Source organism: Halichondria panicea, chromosome 9, assembly GCF_963675165.1.
Source record: "Halichondria panicea chromosome 9, odHalPani1.1, whole genome shotgun sequence".
Taxonomy (NCBI): domain Eukaryota; kingdom Metazoa; phylum Porifera; class Demospongiae; order Suberitida; family Halichondriidae; genus Halichondria; species Halichondria panicea.
In genome coordinates, this window is record NC_087385.1 from 5116721 (window position 1) to 5142164 (window position 25444).

Sequence of the window (25444 nt, forward strand, 5' to 3'; positions counted from 1 at the left end):
GACCCACGCTCAAACTTACATGTACACACTCACAGGAACTGACTGTTGACAAGAGTCGTCTTGACGAGGTAGTGGGTGTGGCCAAGTCTCTCATTCATGACGGGCACAGTGGGGCACACATCATCCAAGAGCATCAGGAATCCTTAAAGAGGAAGTGGGCGGAGCTCAATTCCCTGGTGAACGAGCGAAGGGAGTCATTGAAAGGGGCAGAGCAAGTGCACAAGTTTGTGCGTGATGCGTCTGAGACTAATGAGAGGATGAGCGAAAAAGTAAGTCACATGCAAGGTACCTTTTTGACGCTCACATCCCCTAACAATCTACACATCACTAAACACCCACATCTTTGTACAGCATGCATGTACGTACACTCCCACTCTCACGTCACACACACCTCACATCACTCCCACTCTCCCAGGCCAAGACACTCTTGTCAGACGACTACGGCAAGGACCTGGCTGGAGTGGAGACTCTGATTCGCCGCCACGATGAACTGGAGCGTGACCTGACAGCAATCGAGAACAAACTAGAGGTATTGTGTATTTCGTTGACGTTAATTTATATTCAACATGTACCAGTTGCCATGTGTCTAGTGCTTAGCTATCAATAACATATCTCTTCAGTTGCTTGGCAAGGAAGCTAATCGGCTGGTTTCTGAGCAACCAACAAGCCAGGAACTGGTTGAAGAGAAACAAGCTGAGATGCTGGACAACTGGTCCCAGCTGATAGAGAGAGCCGATGAGAGAAAGAACAACCTCCTCCAATCACGGGAGCTCCAGCGTTTCCTCGCTGATCTCCGAGACCTGGTGGGTGTGGTCACATATTACATGAAAGGGAGTACGTTATGATCTGTTTACTAAGTCAAGAGCATCCAATTTTATCCATCTTGCACACCACAAACCTCATGTTTGATTGTACCCTACAGCTGGTTTGGTCAAAGGACTTCCACGAGCGTTTGACCTCTGATGACCTTGCCAAAAGCGTAGCGGAGGCTGAGCGGCTCCTGGCTAGTCACAAGGAGAGAAAGGTGGAGTCCGGTTGGACGATAACATGTAGCTATGTTCATTGTTCCAATTCAGGGTGAGCTGGACAGTCGGCAAGAGAACTTCAACAGGATTACTGAGAAGGGAGAGGTACAGACTTTGTGTACTTGTATTGTATACATGACCTGCTTTTAATTATCATGCTTGGAATAGCTACACTCATTATTTTTTAACAATTTTGGTTGGATAGAGAAAGGATAATTTTGTTGGTACTCGTACTGAATATTGTTTTGTTGCTATACAGTCACTGGTGTCGGAGGGGCACTATGCCTCCGGGGAGATCCAGTCTCGTCTGCGTCATCTTGGCGAAGAGCGTGACAAGCTCCAGACCACCTGGACCAACAGACAGGACATGTTTGTGCAGTGTCATGAGCTGCAGCTGTTCCTCAGGGATGCTGAACAGAGAGATGCCTGGCTGACCACTCAGGAAGCCTTCCTCGCCAATGAAGATTTAGGAGTGAGTGTGTGTATGTGTGTGCGTGCGTGTGTGTGTGTGTGTGTGTGTGTGTGTGTGTGTGTGTGTGTGTGTGTGTGTGTGTGTGTGTGTGTGTGTGTGTGTGTGTGTGTGTGTGTGTGTGTGTGTGTGTAATACGTAATAAGTGATGACTTTGTTCAGTGTAGTTGAAAGGTGGTTAATTGCTAAAGCCCTAGTGGATTGAAATTGTGTAGTAGGACTTTGCTTTAAATATTAAAAGCGATGTCTTGACTGGCAGAACTCAAATATACTAGTAGATCTACATTATTCTGTACATATAAACTTATTGAAGTTGCACACTATTTCCCCAGGATAATCTGGACAGTGTAGAAGCTCTCATAAAGAAGCATGATGACTTTGCAAAGTCTCTGGACACACAAGAGGAGAAGTTTGTGTCCCTCGACCAATTTGCAAAGACCCTAATTGCAGGAGGCCATTATGACACTCTGGCCATCTCTACACGAAGAGACATTGTCTTACAGAGGTGAGGACGAAGTGGTAGTGTTATATACCTAGCTTTCAGTGTGAGATGTGTGAGTTGTTTGAATGCTTGCACTAGCTGTCTGGTTGCCATTTGTATAAGCACATGTACAGGTACAAAGATTCTTCTGCTTTTGTTTTTCTCTCAGGTTTTCGACCGTCAGGGAGCTGGCTGAACTGAGAGCATTGAAGTTGGAGGACTCAAAGAAATTACAGCAGTTTTTGAGAGATGTCTATGAGGTATGTCCCTCTCTTGCTTAATTTACATGTAAAACAATCACGTACCTCATTCAGGCAAGCTATACACACCCTTTCAAACTGTCACATTACCTATAACATGTACTCCTCACACACTCTCCCAGGTCGACGGCTGGATTGGGGAGATGATGAAGACAGCTTGTGACGAGAGCTATCGTGACCCGACCAACCTCCAGACCAAGCTGCAGAAACACCAGGCATTCGAGGCAGAGCTGGCTGCCAACAAGGGGAGAGTAGACGGTGTGTGTGGGGTAGGACAAGAGCTGATAGACCACACCCACTATGCCTCGCACGAGATCGAAGGTCATATTGTGGCACTACACGACCAGTGGAGAGAGCTGGACGATAAGTGAGGAGCCGGGTACTAGAGTTTAGGCTTTATAGATAGTGCAGCAGTTTTTTGGTCTTTTAGCACACCTGCATGTATAGTACCTCCAATTGTACTAGCTATATACATGTCCTTAGAGTTAAATGCAGGGCCATGGCGGAATGAGTATCCTAAGGCAGCAATTTGGTAGAGTTGGACAATGAGAAGGATTGGATTAGAAAGAATGTGCTCTTGATAATTAGTCACAGTGTACACGTAATAGGAAAGCTTCCAACATCTCTTGAATACTCGTACAGGTCTGAGGACAAAGGTCAGAAGTTGCGAGATGTGTGGGAGGGTCAGCAGTTCCTTCGAGCTGTGGAGGACGTTGAGGTGTGGATAGCGGAGATGGAGACACAGCTGTCATCCGAGGACACGGGTCGCGACCTCATCTCAGTCAACAACCTCCTCAAGAGGCACGAGGTGGGTGGGGCTGCATATATACTATAATTCAACAATGTACACTGTAGTTAATATGCTGCAAGAACATATCATGCTTGTAAACGATTTTTTGTATATGCAGCTGCTGGAGAACGATATTCAGTCTCATCAGGACCACATTGATGACATCATGAGCAGGGTGAGACGTTTCCGTGACAACAACCACTTCCAGATTGACCTCATTGAAGATCGGGGAAGAGAACTTGTGGCTAAGTGAGTGCTGACAGTGCACATACAGTGCATGTGTGTTTGTCTTGCCCGGTCTCAGATAAAATTAATAGTAATGCAACGCAATGTGTATGTGCAATAGGTTGTGAAATCATGCAACTCTAAATCAGAGTATTGTATCTAAACGTCAATCCCCCCCCCTGTGCAGATACTGTGAACTGGAAGATCCCATGGCATTACGCCGTGGCCAGCTGGAGGACTCGGTACAGCTGCACCAGTTCACTCACGACAGCAACGAGGAGATGAGGTGGGTGAGAGAGAGGGAGCCGGCTGCAAACAGCACGCTACTGGGGGACAGTCTCACCAGTGTGCAGGGACTCATCAAGAAGCATCAGGTGAGAAGTTGGGGGGGGGGGGGGGGCACTGGGTCGGTCCTACTCTTTACGTGCCGATTAACTGGTAGCTCTTAATCAATTACATCATGTTATAGGCACAAGCTCATTAAATTTATCTCAGACTCTGCTTTCACATGTAGCTGACCTAGAGCATGTGAATCAAGCAGTTACTGTGTACCAGTAACAGTAAGGCCATGAAGAATTGCCTGTAAAATTGTCTCCATCCATCACTCACTAATTAATGTATATCGATGCATGCAGTCCCTTGAGACCGAGCTCACAAGTCATGAGGCTGTACTGATGGGTGTAGTCAACAGGGGGCGAGAGCTGATTACTGCAGGTCACACTGCCTCCGAGACCATCAACAATAAGGGAGCGGAACTTCTAGAGGCATGGTCCAGTCTCTCAGAGGCAGCTGCCAACAGGACTCAACTGCTCAATGACTCACAAGCTGCACAGCAGGTGAGGTGGTGTTTGTGTAGTGCAGGTCAATAGAATTTCAGAGTCATATAATAATATTGGTTACTTTGATTGCAATTGGTTTGTCACCTTCTTTTATACTTTCATCCTGCATTGCTATAATAATTATTATAGTACTATGCTCGAGCTCACGAAGCTGAGTCCTGGATCAATGATCGTGTTCCCGTGGTAACTGACAAACAGTATGGGGCCAACGAGGACAGCACACTGGCACTCCTTAAGAAACACGAGGCTGTGGAGGCCGAGATTGAAGGCTACAAAGGTCGAGTGGAGGAGCTGACAGCTGAGAGTGAGGGATTGATTGAAAGGGCACATTTCGACAGTATCTCTGTAGCAAAGAAACAGGTGAGCAATCCCGAGTTGATGTAAGAATGTGAGAGTGGTTGGGGGGAGGGAGCCTGCACTCAGACAATAACCTATCAAAAATTGATAAACAAATGTGTGCATGGAAGCTTTAAAACTAGACGGGTTTCTCAATTGTGTTGGAACTATGCATATCACTAGCAGAAAGCCACTGTATTTTAATTCTACAGGAGTCGGTGGAGAAATTGTACTCTGATCTTGTACAACTCTCGGCAGCCCGAAACCATGCTCTAATTGAAGCCCGCCAGCTCCACCAGTTCACGAGGGAGTGTGAGGATGTGGAGGCGTGGGTGTGTGAGAAGGAGCTTGTTGCTGCTAATGAGGACCTTGGAAAAGATGTGGAGCACGTAGAGGTGTGTGTGAGAGTGTGGATATTTAGGAAGGTGTTATGTTGATCATTTTCTCGGTATACAAATGTAGCTGTGATAAATAAATTGCTCCTCTGTAGGTATTGATTAAGAGGTTTGCCGATTTCGTACATGACGTCTTGGCCTCAGAGGAGAGGGTAACAAAGGTTGACAGAATGGCACAGTCGCTGCTGGATGCTAACCATAGTGGTGAGGAGTGTGACTAAGTGTGTGTCTGTGAGCCATGTGACTGATGTGAATGTTTTGTAATCTCACTACATATGCACTAGCTGTGCATGTGCTTTTGTTTATAAGGGACATAAAACAATGACTTGTGTATATCGTTTAGTAATATAGAGTCGGTCCCTATACCCTACTTTCACAGAATCAGCCCAGATTGGGAACCGCCGTGATATCATCAAGCAGCTATGGTCAGACCTGAGGGAGTTGGCAGATGCTCGCACACAGGCCCTCGCAAGTGCCAAAGAGATACACACTTTCGACCGAGACGCTGCTGACTGCAAAGAGAGGATACAGGTGTGTGTGGCACTACAGACAATTGATAGTCAGCTTCTCTAACTTTGAACCATCCGGAGAACACCTTTTACTATTAATATACTGTATGAACACCCTTCTTGATTTTTTTAAGCTGCCACTAAAGAATGTGTAGGAGGCTCCATGCACTGTACACTAATATATATATTTTGTGTGACTCCTATGCAGGAGAAGGATGCCTCTCTGTCCAGTGACTACGGCAAGGACCTCGCCAGTGTGCAGGCTCTGCAGAGGAAGCACGAGGGATTCCAGGTGAGAGCAAACACTGCATGGGACCAGGACACGTACGTACATGTAGCTATGAGAACTGTTTGTGTTCAGGTGCATCTTTTTAAGACAAGAAAATATTATTGTTCAATTTGTTGATCGAGGTTGGGTGCTATATATCTTTCTCTGCTGTAATGTACAGGTATGTTCATTGCAATATTTTTCTATACAGAGAGATTTGGATGCTCTTGGACAGAAGGTCAATGTTATCTCAGAAGAGAGTGCACGTCTCTGTCATGCCCATCTCGAGTCACATGACCATATCAAAGAGAAAGAAGAGGGTGTGTTTACTGTGTGGACGGCACTTGTTAAGAGGTCGAAGATCAGAAAGGACAAACTGGTACAAGCTGAGCAGCTGCAGCGATTCCTCAACACTTTCAGAGACTTGAGGTATATACATGTACATGTATAATTATGTACCAACTGCAATTCATAAAGTGCATGCAATCTATAAGGGGATCATACGTTGAGACACTTTATTTATATTATGTGCCTAATAGTTATGTAGTACAGCTTCATCCATTACCCGATGGTGCAATGCTCTGCTCAGTTGTGTACATGTACTTAACGATAACGTGCACAGTGGTTTTATAAGTATGTATGCTCCCCCCCCCCAGCTCTTGGGTGAGTGAGATGTCAGGTCAGCTGGTGATGGACGACCTCCCAGATGATGTGGAGGGAGCGGAGTCTCTGTTGACCACTCATGCCGAGCACAAGGTGGAGATCCATGCACGAGACGAACAGTTTGAGGCTTTCAATAATAAGGGGGAGTCCCTCATCAAAGCACATCACTACGCTACCAGTGAGGTAAATAAAAGGCAAACTCAATTAGCAGTAACTTGTGTGCATGCATGCATCTATTGCTAAACATTTCGCCTTAGGGGAAAGAATTTTTTTGACATTTCAGCTTGGGTGAAACAGATCGATATTTGCTAGCTCCTTTTTTTTTGTGTTCCCTGTGGGCATATATAGTGCAGTATTCATATAGTGTAGTGTCTGTAGCAACTGTATCAATTCTTGCTGTCACAAATCCACACCCTGACAGATTCGTGACAAGATGTCATCCATTGACTCAGCTCACTCTGAGTTACTGAAGCTGTGGGAGACCAAACAGGACGAGTACCAACACCACCACGACACACAGGTGTTCTATCGTGATGCTGAACAGGCAGAGTCCTGGATCACATTCCGAGAGGGTTTCCTAGGCAACGATGATGAGGAACTCGGGGTGAGTATAGTATTAAAGCCATTAATTATATAATTGATATATTTTATTCTTTATAGGACTCAGTTGACACAGTGGAAGAGTTGCTACGGAAACAGGAAGACTTTGAGAAGATGTTGGCCGCTCAGGAGGAGAAGTTCGTACAGCTCAACCGAGAAACAAAGGTCGAGGAGAGAGATCGTAAACGACGAGATTTAGAGGAGCAAAGACAGAAGGAATTGGACGAACAAAGACGACTGGAAGAGTTGGTAAGACAATCACACGTATTTCCGCAATTATTTAACTAAACCACATCATGATGCACGTATAGTTTCCAACTCCACACTCTCACACCACTTTCACACCTCACACCACTTTCACACCAACACCACTTTCACACCAACACCACTTTCACACCACTTTCACACCCTCACACCCTCACACCACTTTCACACCCTAACACCTTCCCACCACTTTCACATCCTCACACCCTCACAGGAGCAGCAACGTCGTGAGCAGGAGAGGCTGAGATTAGAAAAAATACAGAGAAAAGTCGAGGAAGATCGTAGACGACGTGAAGATGAAGAGAGGGCGGAGAAGCAGCGTCTTGAGGATGAGTCAAGAGCAAGGAAAGAGAAAGAAGAGAGACAGCAAAGAGTGAGAGAATGTTTGGATGTTAGTACCGTATATATAGCGGGGGTAAAATATTCGTTATTTTTGTGAGCAAGCTGACCTCCACAACATTTTTACTCACGAAAATCACCGTTTTTGAGTTAAACGAAATTTTTACCCCACGAAAATTACCCACTATATGGTACTTACATACAACCATACTATTTTGCGATGCTCGTTAAGACGTGACACTCTTCACAGCTTCTTGAAGAGGCAGTACAAAAGCGGCGGGACAGAGAAAAGACATTGCTGGAGTCCCTGGAAACGCAAACAGCCCCGTCATTCCAGTTGAAGGTATGACACGCACACCTCACATCCCACACATTTCATGCATGTACACGGTACAGTTGTTGTATAATTGCATGCACACAATCATTTGATAGAGCTATATAGAGCTACATGTACACACAAAATTGGGTGCTTATCACACTGTTTCCATTACACACGCTCACACAGGGTGATGACATTGCACTAGAGGGAGTGCTCCATCGTAAGAACGAGTTGGACGAGGGTGGTCGTAAAGCAGCTGTTCGCTCGTGGAGGCAGTACTATACTGTCCTTGTTGGGCCTCTACTGAATTTCTACAAAGACAAGAAAGACGTTCAGTCCTATCTGTCTGCCTGTCCCCCGATCAATGTGAGTCAGGGCACGTGTGAGGTGGCTGCAGACTATGTGAAGAGGAAAAACACCCTTAGACTTAGGTAAGTAGGTGTGGGTACTGTATAGTAGTTCCTGTTCAAATAGTAATCTTTGACAGTAGGACACCTCGATCTTACAATGGTTTGGATAGTATACTTCAATTTCAGCCTGGCATGCATGCATGCATGCATATATCCTTGTAAGACATATTTACATGACCGAACAGGTTAGTGAATGGAGCCGAGTACCTGTTCTCTGCCAAGGATGACAATGAGGTCTCCTCGTGGGTGTCTGCCATAAACTCAGCCATTAGCCATGCCCCATCTCAGACCACACCCACTCTACGACAGACCAAGTCTGCATATGGCTTTAACCCTCTCACATCTGCTCCGTCACCTGGTGAGCTGTGCATGTGTGTAGTACACATACTGGTGATGTGTATATAAGCACACTTCTTTATGGTGCATTTACAATGTACATGTATACTCTCTTAATGATACAAGAGAATGTATGTACGTACGCATACAGTATGTGGTTAGTCAATATAGCTAGCTAGCTATTGTCTTTACTTATAGACCTGCTCTCATGCTAACATACACAATCTTAGTTCAAGGCAAGGATCGTCTTAGTTTGATACTCAACTTTCATACATTCTTCATATCTCATATTGTCTCTCCTCAGCGACACAGCCTGGTAATTCTAACCCGCTGAGTGTGAGCGCTGGTCCAGCGATGCTACGAGAGATGAAAGACTCACTACCTGAGTCATACCCCCCACCACCTCCACCCCCCACAAGCATACCAGAGGACGAGGACGAGGAGGTCAGTATCCTACATGTACATGATTACATGCATAGATAACAGTATAATGCTAGTTAGATAACACGCATGTGCAGATAATGTAGCATCTGTACATAATCATTTAAGAAAGGACAAATTTTTATCTGCGCTTAAATTGTTCAAATTTGATGTGAACAATGTGTGAGAATATGCTTGTTTTAAACCACCCTGCAGTATGATGAACCTCCCCCTCCACCATCCGAGATGCCCCCATCATCAAAACCAGCTGAACCCTCGGAGAAACCGTCTGACAAGACACCACCACCAACAGTGAGATCAGCACCAGCAGCAGATAAACTGCCAGAGAAGCTGGAGCCGACACCCATTCGATCTCCCACCCGACAGGCCCCGGCCCCTCCACCACCTAAACAAGTACATCCGCAGGATCCGGCACAAGAGCCCATTGCCACAGCAACCAAAGAAGCAGCCATTAATAAGGGCAAAAAGAAAAGTTTCTTCAAGTTTGGCTCAAAGAAGTAGTGCATGGACTTGGCAAACTATACATAATTATAGCATACTGAAAACATGATAATTATATCAGTAGCGATAGTAGATTTAATTGCTGTATACCATGCAATGACTTATGATTTTTGTCATTGCAATAGATATTCATAGATCTTCTAGCCTATGTCAAGAGAGTTCATTAATAGGAAGTCTTGTCTATGCATATATATAATGTACATGCATGTATACATTAATTAATTATTAATAATTAATTGAAGGGGTTCAATAAATTTAGTTTAATTTATTAAGTTGAGACTGATAAAGTTTCAGTGTGTAGATCTACTCTTTGCCTGACTTCAACTTAGCTAACCCTGTCAAACAATCATACCATAATTATAGATATATAATATATAGAAGATCAAAGGAAAGAGACTGTGCAGCTAGACAGTCAGTTTGTTTTGTGAAGGATGATCTGGAGTAATAGTGCCCCAGAGGGTATAGATCTAGTTGGTGAAGAACAGGGTGACCAGTCACACTCGTGTTGATGTCTAGGGAGATCGAGGGTATGTGGAGCTGTGTGAGTCACTGCTCTATAGCTAGTCCGTTGTGATCATTGTGTGTGTATAGATGGAACTGTGTTGGGAGCTACCATCTGTTGTGACAGCGTTTCAAAAGCAAGCTGGGATCATTTTGGCTCATCTAACATCACTGCAAGGTACCTAACAGGCTTGGTATCAGCATTTTGTTAATTAAGCAATCGCCTATGGTCTCCTAAAAGTGTTCGATTATAATTATATATAGGTGTACTTTAGAGGGTTTGAATGCAAAGCTCTTTCAATTGTGAACTGCGAGTTTTCACATAGACCACAAACGAAAGAGTGAGCATGCGCATGTAATTAATTTGCAATAGTTAGAAACGCAACCAGACTAGCCTTGTACTGTTGTACAGTGTCATTCGCAAATGATTAATTACGCATTCGAAGCCCAATCTACATACAGTATATAGTTTGTATGGATTTTATTGTGGACCTGGAGCATTAACTATACTCTGTAAGGTTTTACTGTAATGCAGTTACTATTATTAGTTGGTATAGGCTCAGCACAAGACAGCACATTTGTATTGGGCTCTAAATCCTAAATCACTTGTCACATAATTATACCTCAAATGTTGTAGAAAACAGTTTGCGCTCAGCGCCATTGATATGGCAATGAGTATCTGGTTTGCTCTTTTGGAACGCTATGATATTCGAAGCACCTTTGATGAAACGTTTATATGGATCTGGCTTAGGTACAGTAGTACATCTTCGAAGCAAGCTGAGCCTATTTCTCCAGACGAAAAAGTGATGCTATGGTCAAGTCAGCAATTCGGTACACATGAAACAAGTTGAAACAATAACATTCAACTTTCTAATACTTTTCAGCTTTGCTTGTGTACGTATTCAATCTGCTTGTATTATGATTGTTTGATAAAAGCGTGCATTAACAAACCAACTTAAAGCACACTTAAGTGTGGATTAAGTTATTTAATCCATGGTCACCTGACTACTTTCAGATAAGCTGATTGGCTGGAGATCATGTGATCAGCACTAATTATATGAAAACAGAAAATTGTAATACTGAAAATTGTAATACTGAGAATACTGACAAGTGAAATAACGATCAGTACCATATAGAAGTTCCCGGCCAAAGACTAATTGTCTTTTACATAGAGTATCGGAACAATCTTGACGACGGGACGAGTGTATATTCTCTTCCAGAACTTGCCCGAATAGTTACTACTCGAACTATACCGTCCTTTCCGGGATGTGTCTTAATGATTCTTGCAAGGGGCCAGTGAGTAGGGGTGGTATTGCCTTCTCGAGCAATTACAACATCTCCCACAGAGATTTTAGTTGAGGATGACAACCATTTGTTACTCGTTGCATGGCTGATAAATATACCATCGGTCCCAAAGGTGCTTCACGAGTAATTGGCAAAGGTGCCAACGTTTCAGCAGTGTAAGATTTTGATACTTAAATTCGGGATTGGCCAAGGCCACCAAGGGTCGGCCAATTAAAAAATGACCAGGCGTCAATAGTTGAATACCATCATCATCATCACATGGAAGACGAGTTAGGGGTCTGCTGTTGAGACATGCTTCTATTTGGGTTAGCACAGTGGTCATTTCCTCAAAGGTGAGTTTAACTGCACCAACAATGCGCGACAAATGCTTCTTGAGACTCTTGACGGCTGCTTCCCACAGTCCACCAAAGTGTGGTGCTCTCTCTGGAATAAATTCCCATTTGATTTTTTGGGTAGTACAAAAATCCGACACGAGCTCTGAAGTCTTGGTTTGGCTTAAAAAGTCGTATAATTCCTTGATCTGTCGAGCGACTCCCACAAAATTCGTACCATGATCACTCCACATAAGGGTTGGTTTCCCTCTACGAGCTATGAAGCGTCTTAGACAGGCAATAAATGATTCAGATGTCAGATCCGATACGAGTTCGATATGTACGGCTTTAACGGGGAGAGACACGATGTATGCCTTGATACATAGCCGTGTTTTATGTATATTGGCCCAGCGTAGTCTAGTCCAACTCTATCAAACACGGAGTCAGGAGTGACTGGGCAACTGACCCATCAATGGGGATTCAGTTCTCAGACATGTACGTCGACAAATGACACAGCTACGAGTGATCGATCTGATAGACTTCTTACCACCAATAAAATGATATTGGCTACTAAGTGATGCAGCAACTAGCAAAGGACCAGTATGTAGTAGACGTATGTGCTCTCTGCAGTTTGCTGATCGGATGACTTCCGTGAAGGATCACCGGATGCCGTGTGTCATAAGATGACGGTGCATTTTCTTGACGACCGCCCACACGTAAGAGCTGTTCATCGTCGATCAATGGACGAAGAGATATCAAATGACTAGATTAGAAGATGAGCTTTCTTCAATCTCCGAGCTGAATGAATCAGTTGTTCCAATTCAATCACGCTGAGGGGGCCAATTCTTGGTGCCAGTTTTTTCACTTTGGCTTGGAAATTGTGTTCACAAATCTTTTCACCCAAGCGGTGACTCTTGTTAGCCTTGTGAAACTCGAGAATTGGTCACGGGGTATGATCGGATCAGAGATATGAGAGCAAATTTCTTCAACTTCCTCTGAGGGTTGATTACCTGGTAGCATGTAGTTGAGGGGCCATTGCTGGATGCCATCTTCCCACCACAGCTTGTGCGAGAGCAATTCTAAAGGTAGGATACCGCGAGAGGCTGGGTTCTCAATTCCCTCAACATGATTCCAACGGTTAGAAGGGATAAGTTCCACAATGCTCGACGCTACGTAAGTTTTAAATCGGCGAGGATTTCCTGACATCCAATTCAAAACTATTGTACTGTCTGTCTCCAGGCAAAAATGTCCTCTAGAGAGACAATGATGGAGAAGTTGTGCAAGTAGTCTTGCTCCACAGAGTTCCAGTCGAGGAATCGTCAGCCTTTTGATAGGGGCAACTTTGGTTTTCGCTATCACAAAGGATGTGTGTATGTGTCCATTGGTGTCCACCAAACGGAGATAAACAACACCTGCATATGCCTTTTCTGAAGCATCAGAGAATCCATGTAGTTGCTTGAACGCAATCTTGAATTCCTTTGGACGCGGTATGAGATAATCCTGATCTCCATTGCATCCAATCGTCTCGTAACTTTTCGGGTACATGTTCGTCCCAGTGGAGACCTTCTACGTTGTAACAGAATCTTTGCCTTGATAGTGACGGGAGCTATCCATCCTAACACATCGAATATCTTGGCAATGTCAGAGGTTAAGATTCGCTTCGTAAGACCTGTTTGATGCGATAGTTTTGCGACTATCAATCAAAATTGATCTAGATGTGCATTCCACTCTATTCCTAGAGTTTTTGTGTACTCGTCCTCCCTTTCAGTGAAAGTGTGCAGGGGTTGCTGGGCGAGTAGTTCAGGTGCAATGTCTTTCAAGACAATAGTTTCGCTCGAGTTCCATTTTCGAAGCAGGAATCCACCTTTGTCAAATAGCTTCTGCAGCTGTTGTTGTAACTGTGTGGCCATTTCTTTTTTTTTTTTTTTTTTTATATAATAATTCTGCAAAATGCATGGATACACTAGTAGCATATTACGCTAACCTAATGTGCGCCCTGTATATATTACTTACAATAGCGAGTACAAATTAAAAATAAAGACTAATATTATACTAATGCAAGTGACAGAGTACATTTCTCTTAAATGACAAAATCGATGTACTTTCCTGCAGCTCCAGTGGTAATTCATTCCACACAGATATTGCCTTTGGGAAAAAAGAGTTCGCATATGCATTTGTTCTGCAAATTGGTCTTTCAAACTGTATATTTTTTGTGCTTCTTAGATTGAGAGGGCATACTCTTCTTTCCAGTGGTGGATCAGGGAATTTAAAGTTACCATTTATTACCTGGTAAAGGTATGATAGCTTCAGGTACAATCTTCTTGTAGAAAGGGACGGTAGGTCCACAGTATCTAATAGGGAGTCGTAGTCCATATTCCAAAGTTTTGTGCAGATTTTAAGGGCAAACTTTTGTACTTTTTCTATTTTGTGAGAATTTGTTTTTTGGTGTGGATCCCAAACAGGGGCAGCATATTCCAGTTTTTGATCTCACAAGGGAGATATAGAGTTGTCTTAAACATTCTAGTGACGAGTGGCCATAGAACTGTCGGTAAATTATACCAACCTGCTTGCAGGCATTTCTGCACATTTCTTCTATGTGTTTTGACCATGAGAGGTCGTGAGAGATCCACACGCCAAGGTACTTGTAGTGGTCAACTTTAAGTAGGGGACGTCCACTGATATTGAGACACATGTTGGGAAGTGGTGGGCTGAATTTTCTTGATATAGTCATGTATTTACACTTGCTTTGGTTAAACAAGAGTACATTTCTTTCAGACCATGCTTGGAGTTGATCAATATCTCCTTGCAATTTTATATAATCTTCAGGAGATTGAATAGGATGGTAAAGAAGAAGATCATCAGCATAGAGCAAGAGACTTCCTTCATTTTGATGTAGATCGATGTCATTTATATAGATTAGGAAAAGAAGAGGTCCCAGCACCGAACCCTGGGGAACTCCTGACACAACCTCCGAGATATTTGATGACTTTCCATTTATTATAACATATTGTGATCTATTCCTGAGGTAGCTTGCTACCCAAGATACCAGGTGGGGATCTAGGTTCAGATTGGTTAGCTTACTCATCAATATCGAGTGAGGAACCTTGTCAAATGCTTTTTTGAAATCAAAAAAGACTGCACATACACTCTGACCATCTTCAAGCAGTTTGTGCCAATTGTGCACTGCCGTAAGCAGCGCACCTGTGGTGGATTTTCCTTTAGTGAAACCCCATTGTTTATTCGAGAGGAAAGATATATCTTTTAGCTGTTCTAAGATTTTACTATACATATGTTTTTCCAGGAGCTTTATAAGGATGGAGAGTAGCGATGGTTTCAGCACCTGTTAGACCATCATCCACATAGAATGATTCCTTCACCGCCTGAGATGCAAGTGGAAATTCCAGAGCATAATCAGAGGCATTCTTCTTTACACACATATTTGCTAGGAAGAAGCAGATACACCGAATGTGATTCGAGTTATGCGATAATCTTCTTCAGGTGAGCTTCTCCACACAAACCGATGTAGATCTTTGTCCTCAGAGATAAGCTCGATTGCACGATACATTCTGCTAACATCTGCTATTAAAGCAAGCAATTCTGTGAAAACGGAAATGTAATAGTACATCCACTAACGAAGAATTCACGGTCGGTCCTACTAGTAGGTTGTCGTTTAATAATACTCCAGTTGAGGTTTTTGCCGAAGACTGCACGAACTTTCGTGGTAGTGCTGGAGGATTTCATTACGGCATGTATTGGCAAATAGAAAACTTGATGTGTTGGTTTGTCTAGGTCAGACTCTGGAACTGGTTCGGCATGTCCCATATCGAAATATTTATCTATGACTGCCTTAACTTCAGGGAACAATTCCTTAGAGTGCTCAAATTGCGTATACCGATGAACTGCTTGCATCCTCGATTCGCCAAGTGGTTTCGAATCAGGTTTCTTGGGCAACGGTACAACAATGAATCTGCCAGATTTTGACCGAATGTGTTCGGTTTCAAAGTGCTTCACAACTCCAGCTTCTTCTGGTGTCAATACCAGATCTTCAGATGGATTTTCCTCAAGTTCCCAGAATTTTTGTAGTAGATCATCACCTGCAACATGATGGGTGTGATGCGAGACTATAGTCGATTCAGTAGAAGGAACATTGGTATTGCCTGCCAAAACCCATCCAAGTTTCGTTTGGAATGCTACGGGAGATCCTGGGGGGCCACACCGCCGGCCATCGAGCAACACGGCAACAAAGACTTCTACTCCAAGGAGACTCTGCCAGGGGATGCAAAATCAGGATCAGCTAAGGGACCCAGCTGAGATCAAACGAGACGGGTGATAGAGGTAGATCACACGTTACTATCGGAGACACTATAGCAACCACATCAATGCTCTCTCCTGGGGGGCTTGTAGTGATTGATACTGAAACTTGCGACTGACTGAAGGGGTGACGTTGTGGTGATGCCAGTAACTCCAGAAATGTGTGGTAAGTTCAAGCTCTTGCCAATCGTTCAGTGACAAACGATGCAGACGAGGCACTATCGAGGAGAGCTCGAGCAGTGATAACAGACCCCTCTGGGGACTTCACCTTGACGTAGCATGTCAGGCGTTTGCTCGAATCTTCATAACAGTATTAGATGAGACATTAAGGGAATCCGAAGGAGAATCAGTTTTCTCCACATGAAGTAAGGTGTGATGAGGTTTCTGGTAAACGGTGGCATTTGTGTAACGATTTGCACAAAGTGTCCTGATCGCATACAATTTAACAATTTGACTTCAAAATTACTCTTTTCTCATCGTGGGGTCATGGACTTGAACTTGTTGCAAAGATACAAGGGGTGCTTCTCTTTGCAAACTACACAGTCGTTGTTGAGACTTGCATAGTGCGAGGCAACGTGCCTTGGAGGTTTAGCGTATTTCCTGGTATATGGCCCACTCCTAGGAGTTTTCTTCTTCACGAGGTCGAGGAGCTCTCTGACGCTTGTGCACGTAGATTGATAAACGCCAACAAGTCTTTGTACGGTGGTACATCAGTGGATTCTTGACTATGACGCTGCCATTCAAACATGGTTAGTTTTAGCTCAATCATAGAAGTGATAAATGCTGGGTCAGGCTCATGTCCAAGTGCCTTTAGTGCTCTCAAGTGTTGCTGAGCAGTGAAGTTCATGGAGTCGACAAAGCTCTTTCCCATTGCCATCCTTGAGTGAGGGGATCACCACAATGTTTCGTAGGTCTAGGTCTATCGTACCTGTCTTTTAGACAAGCGATTGCTTCCTCGTATTGTTCTCCAGATCTACTGAGTCCTTTAATCGAAGCTTTCGCATTTCCATTCTCAAATATGCAAGCTTCTCGGCTGTAGCTAAGTCAAAACGGGAATGGATGGAGATATCAAACTGTTCCCAAAATGTTGTCCAATTGAGAATACTACCATCAAACATGGGGATTTCTAACGTTGGTAGTTTCACCGGTTTTAAAGTATCTATAAGTGGTGGAGGTGGAGCTGATCTGAGCAGCTTCCGAACCTGTAGAGAGAGGGTGAAGTGTCCTCCTTTTAACATGTCCAATATGCTTATGCTATCAAACTCTCCATGGTCTGCTGACATATACTCCTGATGAACGTCAGACAATTCTTTCTTCAAGTCCTGTAAGTGTTCTTGGTGTTGTTGAAGTAGACACGTGTTGTCTCCAGTATCAAGTGAGGAGAGATTCTCTGAAACAATAGCAAATGCTCGCTCTAGGTATTTTAGACGCTTGAAGGTCACGTTTGCTACTTTGTCAACTGCTGGGGGTCGCCTGGCAGCAAGCTCTTCCATTCTAGCAGTTATCTGAGCAACATCATCGTCAAAATCGTCCAATTTTGATTGCTGATTAGCCAGTTCTTCTTCATCTTTATCATCAATAAAGTCGATTACAGCGAAGTGGTGCACTTTAAACTCTTCATATCAGTTTTAAGCTTTGCAATAAGTCGTTGTGCATGGCTAATAGTAGCAGACAAATCAGGGGCATCTCGCAATCGTGTATTGATTCGGGTGATGGAGGCTCGAGTTGTGCCTCGCTTCTTCTTATGTGAGGAGAATGCACGTCGATCAGCCTCAGACATGCGATTATGACAACGAAATTGGTTGAGTAGCGTAGAATCGCACGACTCAATTTCGAAGAGTTGAATTGTACGTGCGATTACGAATAAACGATTTATACTGATCAGTAACGTTGAGTAGAATTGCACGAATAATTCAGACAGAGATCCAGGATGAGTAAGATGAGTTTCCAGGATGAGTAAATGATCGACGTACGTATGAGAGAGATCCAGGATGAGTAAACGAGTTTTTACAAACGAGAGAATCCGGGTTGAGTAAACGAGTTTTCACAAACGAGAGAATCCGGGTTGAGTACTGAGTTTGCACGTGCGATCAAGTGAACACGTGGTCAACAAGCCAACAGTCCACGTTTCTAAATAGAGAGCAGGCCAAGCTCCAGTGAGACTGATTTCGACGACAACGATCTGGTTCGAAGGACCAAATGTTAGTAGGTTCTACTCTCTTGTATTAGTAAGGCTAGATAGTTAGTTTCACACTTTGTAACAACTCATCATGATATTCACTTCAACACATTTTATCATAGATTGAAAAGGAAGGGGATTGGAAACGACCAGGCCTCCCTGTGTAAATGGTTGAAACACTTCGCGTTATGATTTCGCGCTCGCGATTATTTTACCGTACTCTGGTTGTATTTCTACTGTTTCTAGCTCTCCTAGCTATCCACTAGCGATCACTCAGAGGCTGGGAGGTTACTCTAGAGAAGTAAGTTTACACCAGCTCTAAATTGTCTAAGTCCGCTGTCTTTACTCTGTTTTTGAGTATAGCTTGAATTACTCCATGTCAACTTTTCTCTTTCCCTGCTGCGAAGCCTAAACAGCAAAAGACATTGCTTGACTTGGTTATTATGTATCTAAGTGCTATATAGAATGGTTTCATGCCATGGATAAGCTTTACTGTTCATAAACGTTTGCAGTATAGTCCTTCAAACTGCTTTAGTATACTTTTAGACACACCACGGGCCTTGACCTCTCACAACTTCATAGTAAGGGCTATTCCTTCTTTTATAGCATTTATTTGTTTAGTGATAGTGGTTGCGTTGCTTAGTCGACCTTTTAGAGCTATATTCTCTTTACTTTTTAGAATATTCAACATTAAAAGTGATCAATTTCACCATTTCTATGTACAGCATATTGTATGGCAGCCAAGACAGGTAATGAGCATGCTGACTATAAAATAATCCCTTTGTAGTTTTAGCCACGCCCTATAACACGGAGTGTTTCACGCAAAATTTTCGTTTCCAATCCCCTTCCTTTTCAATCTATGATTTTATCAATTGCAATTCTAATGATATGAAAACATAAAATTGTAATACTGAGAATACTGACAAGTGAAATAACGATCAGTACCATATAGAAGTTCCAACACTTCTTTTGTATCATTTCTTTGGTTTTCATCTCACATTTATGATCTTGAAGTTCCTGCTGCAAAACTTTAAACTCCTTTTCGAATTTTAGTTGCCGTTGTTCGAACTCCTTTGTAACATCTTTATGCTTCTTTTCGACTGTTTGTACCAATATTTCTTGGGTTTTCATCTCTTGCTGTAGAAGTTTAAACTCCTGTTCGAATTTTAGTTGCCATTCTTTGAACTCCTTTATAACATCTTCATGCTTCTTTTCGATTGTTTGTACCAATACCAATATTTCTTGGATTTTCATGTCATCTTGCTGCTGAGTAGCAGCCTCACAAACAATGCAACTTAACTCACACAGGACTTTTTCCTTACTACACTTGTGTTCAATGGTGTCACCTAGACACCCATGGGAATGGTCCTGGCAATCAGTCAAATGCTGAAAAGCCCCACAAAACGTCATTCTGTAGTTTAGGCACTGGTTGTCTCGATTCGGGCACTCATTGGTGCAGTGTGTTTTCAGATTGCGTTTCTGAACTTTCTGCCCGCAGTCATTGGGGCAGTCCTTATCAACATAGTCACAATTGTGGTCATCGAGGTCTTTAAGTTGGCCAGTCCATTTGCATCCTTGAACTTTCTTATGGCAGCGTATTAAATCTGTAAACATACACTTGAACATGTTCGACGTGGAGTAGCTGCTATGTGGAGTATCATCTTCTTCCAGATGTCGCTTCGAGCAGTACACATTTAGCGCTAAAATCTTGGCTTGAAGTGTTGTATTTTGCTCTAAACATGGTTGGTCATTTGTGCAGCTAGGACAAACCTTTGTCTCTTGAATGATAGTTTCAATGCACTCTTTGCAGAATGTTGTTGTTCTGCAGCAAGTTGTAATATTAGCTTCTCTGGCTACATGTTTGCACTTATTGCAAAGGTATTCGTCTTGAATCGAAGAAATGAATTCACACTCATAGCCTGCTTGTTTAGAGGTAGCCATAATTGTTGTATTTGTGAAGTGTCCCTCATTTGAGTTTATATTGGTAATCACACGCACGTAAAGGTTGCACTTGCAATTAGTGGTCAAATTTCCTGGATACTTGACCACATGTTATCAATCCCATGAATCATAGGTACACTCCCTCTCCTCGTGGTTATAATGCAACACCTTATTACAGCACTGTAGCATGTGTGTTGTGTTATTGCATTTGCTCTTACTTCACCCCCCCCCCCCCTCCCCACACTCGGGACACTGTTATTCATCGAGCAAGACGCTGTCAGGTGAGCGGTGCATGGGGGTGTTGCTATCCATTGTGTTGTTTGGCCTGTAAGCAAATTATATTGACTGGGAGCTGAAGCTATGCGTTTTGGTTACACTTCCATGACTTTGTGGTCATAAGATATTTATTGGGTGATTCCTAGCCCCTTTGATGTATGATCATTGTGCTCCCCCTCAACCTTACTTACATGTAACTTGTATCTCCCTTTGATACATGATCATTGTGCTCCCCCTCAACCACAGCTCTGCTTTTATTTCTATCTCAGCATGACAGGTGCACTGTCCTCATTCCAAGGGTCAACTCAAGTGTCCCCCTACTCACAACTGACGATTGTGGGCAGACCACCACTTCATGTAACCCTAGTCAGCTGGTTGTTGCTGCATGGTTGTGGTGCTGATATAACGGTGTGTGCACACGAGATCAATTTTCACGAGATCAACTCCCACAAGATCAATTCTTACCAGATCAACTTTGCATGAGGTCAACTCTCAGTAGATCAACTCTCATAGAATCAACTTTTCATATGATCAACTTCATGGGATCAACTCGATTACAATTTGAATTTAATAAAAAGTGAAATTAGAATTACAAAAGTAAACAAAAAAAAAAGAGTCCAGTAAGATGCTTGATGGCTGATAAATATGCATTAAGAGTCATGCCTCCTGTGTTAAATCGGTCAAACAGTGTCTGCATGAATCCTCTTTTCCTTCTCTTTCATTCGGCGTCTCTGTGGCCGAGCAGTAGCTCCAGACATGTAGCTCTGAATCTTTGCTTTGGTCACTGCCTCCTCTCTCTGCATGTGTTCAATCCATTTGAAGATGTTTGGGTGAGGGTTGCCTATAACTTTTTTCATTCTAGAATGCCATCCCTCAACATGGTTGTTGGTTCTAGGCTGATGTTGATTGAAGTAGTTCCAGTGAATTGGTGGAAAGTTTCCATTGATCCAGGTGGTAGTGAAATAATCCACTAGCTCGTCAACTCTTGGGATGTTCGGAGCATCCTGTTGGATGGAAAGCCAGGCTGTTCTAACAAAATAATGTCAGTGGACAAAATGCCACAGATGCCATCAATTGTACGAATTCCTTCAACTCCCCATTGGGGCGACGGTATTCTGTGGCTATAGCCCCAGGGCTTGAACCTGTATAGAGCATAGAAAATAGAGTTAGAATAGAGTTATTATTGCTATATAAGATATACCTTTCTCCAAATCGCTTGCATGAAGTGATAATAACAGCCACGATGATATGAGTTCGGAAAGCTCATTGTAGAAGCCTGAACCATGGCCAGCTCAAAATCACTCACATCAAAACTGATACCGGGAACTTTAACTAGAGCAGCATCTTTGAGTAGCATGAACACTCTGTTATATGTCTGTCTCTGTTTGTTAGGCAAAAGGCAATATACCATTGGAAATGTATGGCCATAGAGCAGAATATGGATTGTAAACACCTGCAGAAAAGAGATTAATGAAAATATTCATGTACATAATTATGTACCTGGTAGAACAGTGAAGGGCATGTTGAGAATGTGCCATCAATGTAAAAGGCCTCTGCATCAGACAGGAGTCTGAGGTTTTCTTCAGTGGCAAAGATCATGATCTTGTCATCGTCAACCAGGAGGAAGTCTTCCCCACTTCGAGTGTTTGAGAATCTGGTAGAGAGGCTGACATCTCTTCTGAGGGTCGGAAGGATGGGAGTGTCTTCGTGTCTAGCTCGGTACAGAGAGGACCTGATAGACTCAAGGCTAGGCAGTTGTGCCAGCACATCAGCAGATCTTGGCTAATTACGTCCAGTTGATCATCGTAGATCACATTTATGGAGGTACTTTCATCTCTGGCCCTCTTCCTCATTCCCGCAATGGCAACTTGAGTGGTGATCTCAGCTGGATTGGGTGGGTGATCATGTTCATTCCTTACAACCACACTCAAACCCTCTGAAGTGGCTCTTGCTGGGCAACCAGCCTTGTGGTTTTTGCACCTCCAGAATTGAAAATCGGTTCCATCTCTTATTTTTGTATAAATATACCCCCCTCCTCGGTTTGTCTTGACGAGTTGAGCCATCATGTTGCAAATGAGTGCATGCTAGTTCTAGTGACCCTTTTATCAAAACCTGTCAACCTGTGGCACAAAATATTTAGCACATGTACTATAGTAATTAGCTATAAAAGAAAGGTCAACAACACCTATAAAAATAATAAAAATAGTTAATTTCTGGATTTTAAAATTGGAGCTGATCTCAGTTGATTTCAGGAGTTGAGTTGACTCTATGAAAAGTTGATCTACTGAGAGTTGACCTCATGCAAAGTTGATCTGGTAAGAATTGATCTCGTGAAAGTTGATCTCGTGTGAGGCGATATAACTAGTGTTCAAGCGCTAATGCCTCTCGCCATGTTTTTGCTTTCGCTCAAAAGTATTAGAGTGTTGTATTAGTTTCTATAATGATTTTATATTAAAGTTAGCTTATCTATATAAAGTCACTGAGAAGAAAATACTTATTTACATGCATCTATTGATTGGCTTACCAGGAAGAAGAAAACAGATCTGTAGTTCAGTGTATATAATATCTAGACCTGTGTACATGCATATTGTTATCTTTATTATATTGTTATATGGTAGTGTTTTGTGGCTTACCAGGCCCTCAAGACAAAGATGATTCTGCCAGGAGGATCTGGATCTTGGATATTATTTTCTAACACGTGGGGAATTAGTGCGCATGCGCATTACATCCACAGGAATAATTAAAGGGTGTGTCCAAAGAGATCAATTTCACAAATGGCTACTGTACTACTAGCTAGCTGTTTTAAAAATGTTAACACTTTGTTGAATAATTCAATATGATTCAATTCAATTCAATATGATTTTTCAGCATTATATGCCGATGGCAAGCCTGTAGAGACAGGTTACCATAATTAGCTATACTAACACATAATTCTAATACATAGTTATAGTTTAAACTGGGCACTTGTTGCAGGGACATTTGAAGTGAAACGAGCAGGGGTTATCAGAGTCAAAATTTAGCCGAAATTGCAGCCACAGGAATTCCTTGATTTGTTTCTTGATAGCTTTGCTTGAGAGTGAAGTATCTATCAAAGGTAGGCCATTCCAAAGTCTAGGCAGACGATTGTAGTAAAAGTGCCGGAGTAAGTTTGTGCGGCAGTAGTTATGTTTTAGAGATAAACTGTCTGACGACCTGGTAGTCCCCGTAACAACTGTAGCATTCTTGGATATATTGAATCTGCTTGAAGGATTTTTGTATGAGTTTACGAAAAACATAACATCCGCCAGCTCAAGGTGGTACATAAGTGGGAGTTAGGTACACAAGTCTTTCCTTATAAGTCATAGGAGATGTGGTTTGGGGAAGGATAAACTTTGTGGCTCTCCTTTGTATTTTTTCTAATGACAATATGTCTTTCAGCAGCATTGGTCGCCAGAGTTGAGATCCATAAGATAGCTGAGATCTCACTAAGAAAAGGTAGAGTTGTTTCTTAGTGTCGCTGGAGTTGGTAGAAGAAAAAGTTCTTTTCAGAAGGCCTAACATCTTGTAGGCTTTAGCTGATATGGAGTTGTAGTGGGCCTCCCATTTCAGATCAGATTGCACCAACAGTCCAAGATCTTTGTTTATCAGAGAGTACTTTATGCATGATCCAGCCAGTGTGTAAGTGGAAGGTTGAGCAGGTTGTCTAGAGGAGCAGAAGTTCATTTGTATACTTTTGGATTCGTTAAAATAGAGCGACCACCTGTTACTCCAAGTAAGTATTTTGTCGATATCCCACTGTAACTTATTGACATCCTCCCCGCAGTAGATAACTCTCGAACATTTCGTGTCGTCAGCAAATAGGTGCACCTTAGAGAACTCTACACAGTCTGGCAAGTCATTAATAAAAACCAGAAATAACAGGGGGCCAAGAATGCTCCCCTGGGGCACTCCAGAAGTAACAGACACAATTGAGGAATGGTTCCCATTTACTGTAACCATTTGTTTTCTGTTGGAAAGGTATTCCCGGATCCATTTCCAAGCGTTCCCATCCACACCTAGAGATTTCAGCTTTGCTAATAAACCATTGTGGGAAACTTTGTCAAAGGCTTTTTTGAAATCCAAGTATATAGCATCAACCTGGGCCTTAGAGTCTAGGGCAGTGGTAACCTCATGTATGAAACACAGCAGTTGTTGAACAGATGAGTGATTTCTGAGGAAGCCAAACTGAAGGTTGGAGATTTTGCAGCAAAGATAGTTATAGAGTTTGTCGTACACTAACTTTTCCAACACTTTCGATACGGAACTCAGTAGGGAGATGGGTCTATAATTCGAGACTGAGCATTTATCCCCCGTTTTATATATCGGTACAATGCAGTGAAGTTTCCACTCAGAGGGGATTGAACAGGTATGTAAGGAGATGCAGAAGATATGGTGAAGGACCTTGTACAGGCCTTGACAGCAGTTTTTAAGTATTTTAGGCCCAATTGAGTCCAAGCCGGAAGCTTTGTCCGGGTTGAGGTTGCACAGTGCTGTGAGTACCTCTTGTTCTGTAACTTGGATATCATTGAATAGGTTAGCACAAGGCGAGCTTGAAAGAAGCTGGGAGGCATTACTCTCCTTTTCTGATGTAGTGTAAACCGATTTGAAGAATTGGTTGAAGAGAGATGCCTTGTCCAGATCGGAGGAAGCCAATTGTGATTCAAGGTGCATTGTCTCGGGTAGGTTGCCACGTTTTAATAGGTTATTTATGTACTTGTAGATTTTGCTACTATTAGAGTAAGCAAATTCCTCCACCAAGGATGCCTCGTAATTTATTTTTGATGTAGACATCAGTTGGTGTAGATAGTTCTCTTCTCTTACTAGACGGTTGACATTGGCAGTAGTGGGATGGATTTTTGCATTTTTCCTAAAGTGGCGGGTGCGATTTAATTGATGTCTTACTCCTGAGTTGAACCACTTAGGAGAGTTTTTTCTTGGCTTGAGCATGACTTTGGGAGCAAACTGTGATATGGCATCGTGGAGGATGAACCTCAAGTGATTCCATGCTACTTCAACATCGTAGGTGTATAGACAAACTGAAAAATCATAGTTAAAAATGTAGTCTGCTAGATCCGTATAGTTCAACTTTGAGAAGTCTGTGACCAAGTGGGGTTCATGTATTAGTGTGTTTG

The 25444-nt window shown here is 42.8% G+C and overlaps 2 protein-coding genes across 2 annotated transcripts in view; one reads left to right on the plus strand and one right to left on the minus strand.

The window, feature by feature from the left end:
• The window catches only part of LOC135341431 (spectrin beta chain, non-erythrocytic 1-like), a 36948-nt gene extending 27291 nt beyond the window's left edge, over positions 1–9657 (plus strand). Inside the window, exons 46-73 of the mRNA XM_064537986.1 lie at positions 36–269; positions 416–529; positions 621–803; positions 923–1024; positions 1077–1130; positions 1285–1497; positions 1827–1999; positions 2145–2235; positions 2358–2602; positions 2878–3043; positions 3144–3274; positions 3438–3624; positions 3886–4086; positions 4219–4449; positions 4638–4820; positions 4916–5024; positions 5200–5351; positions 5538–5621; positions 5809–6026; positions 6254–6443; positions 6682–6864; positions 6921–7109; positions 7339–7497; positions 7714–7806; positions 7969–8213; positions 8378–8550; positions 8833–8972; positions 9165–9657. Of these exons, the coding sequence (XP_064394056.1) occupies positions 36–269; positions 416–529; positions 621–803; positions 923–1024; positions 1077–1130; positions 1285–1497; positions 1827–1999; positions 2145–2235; positions 2358–2602; positions 2878–3043; positions 3144–3274; positions 3438–3624; positions 3886–4086; positions 4219–4449; positions 4638–4820; positions 4916–5024; positions 5200–5351; positions 5538–5621; positions 5809–6026; positions 6254–6443; positions 6682–6864; positions 6921–7109; positions 7339–7497; positions 7714–7806; positions 7969–8213; positions 8378–8550; positions 8833–8972; positions 9165–9470 (4749 nt within the window). The 3' untranslated portion in view covers positions 9471–9657. The remainder of the gene's footprint in view (positions 1–35; positions 270–415; positions 530–620; positions 804–922; positions 1025–1076; positions 1131–1284; positions 1498–1826; positions 2000–2144; positions 2236–2357; positions 2603–2877; positions 3044–3143; positions 3275–3437; positions 3625–3885; positions 4087–4218; positions 4450–4637; positions 4821–4915; positions 5025–5199; positions 5352–5537; positions 5622–5808; positions 6027–6253; positions 6444–6681; positions 6865–6920; positions 7110–7338; positions 7498–7713; positions 7807–7968; positions 8214–8377; positions 8551–8832; positions 8973–9164) is intronic.
• Positions 9658–21034: 11377 nt separating this feature from the next.
• On the minus strand, positions 21035–22128 carry LOC135341215 (uncharacterized). Its single transcript, XM_064537727.1, has 4 exons — positions 22123–22128; positions 21795–22076; positions 21496–21747; positions 21035–21436 (listed from the first exon to the last, which is right to left on the minus strand). Exons 1-4 carry the CDS (start codon positions 22126–22128, stop codon positions 21416–21418), a joined length of 561 nt encoding a protein of 186 aa, XP_064393797.1. The 3' UTR covers positions 21035–21415.
• Positions 22129–25444: the final 3316 nt, after the last annotated feature.

Excerpts from the sequence above, each read along its gene's own strand:
- LOC135341215 (XM_064537727.1), bottom strand. Across the intron at positions 21,748-21,794 it reads GCCCTTCACTGTTCTACCAG|GTGTTTACAATCCATATTCT; the intron begins GTACATAATTAT and ends TCTTTTCTGCAG. Across the intron at positions 21,437-21,495 it reads TGCAAGCGATTTGGAGAAAG|GTTCAAGCCCTGGGGCTATA; the intron begins GTATATCTTATA and ends TGCTCTATACAG.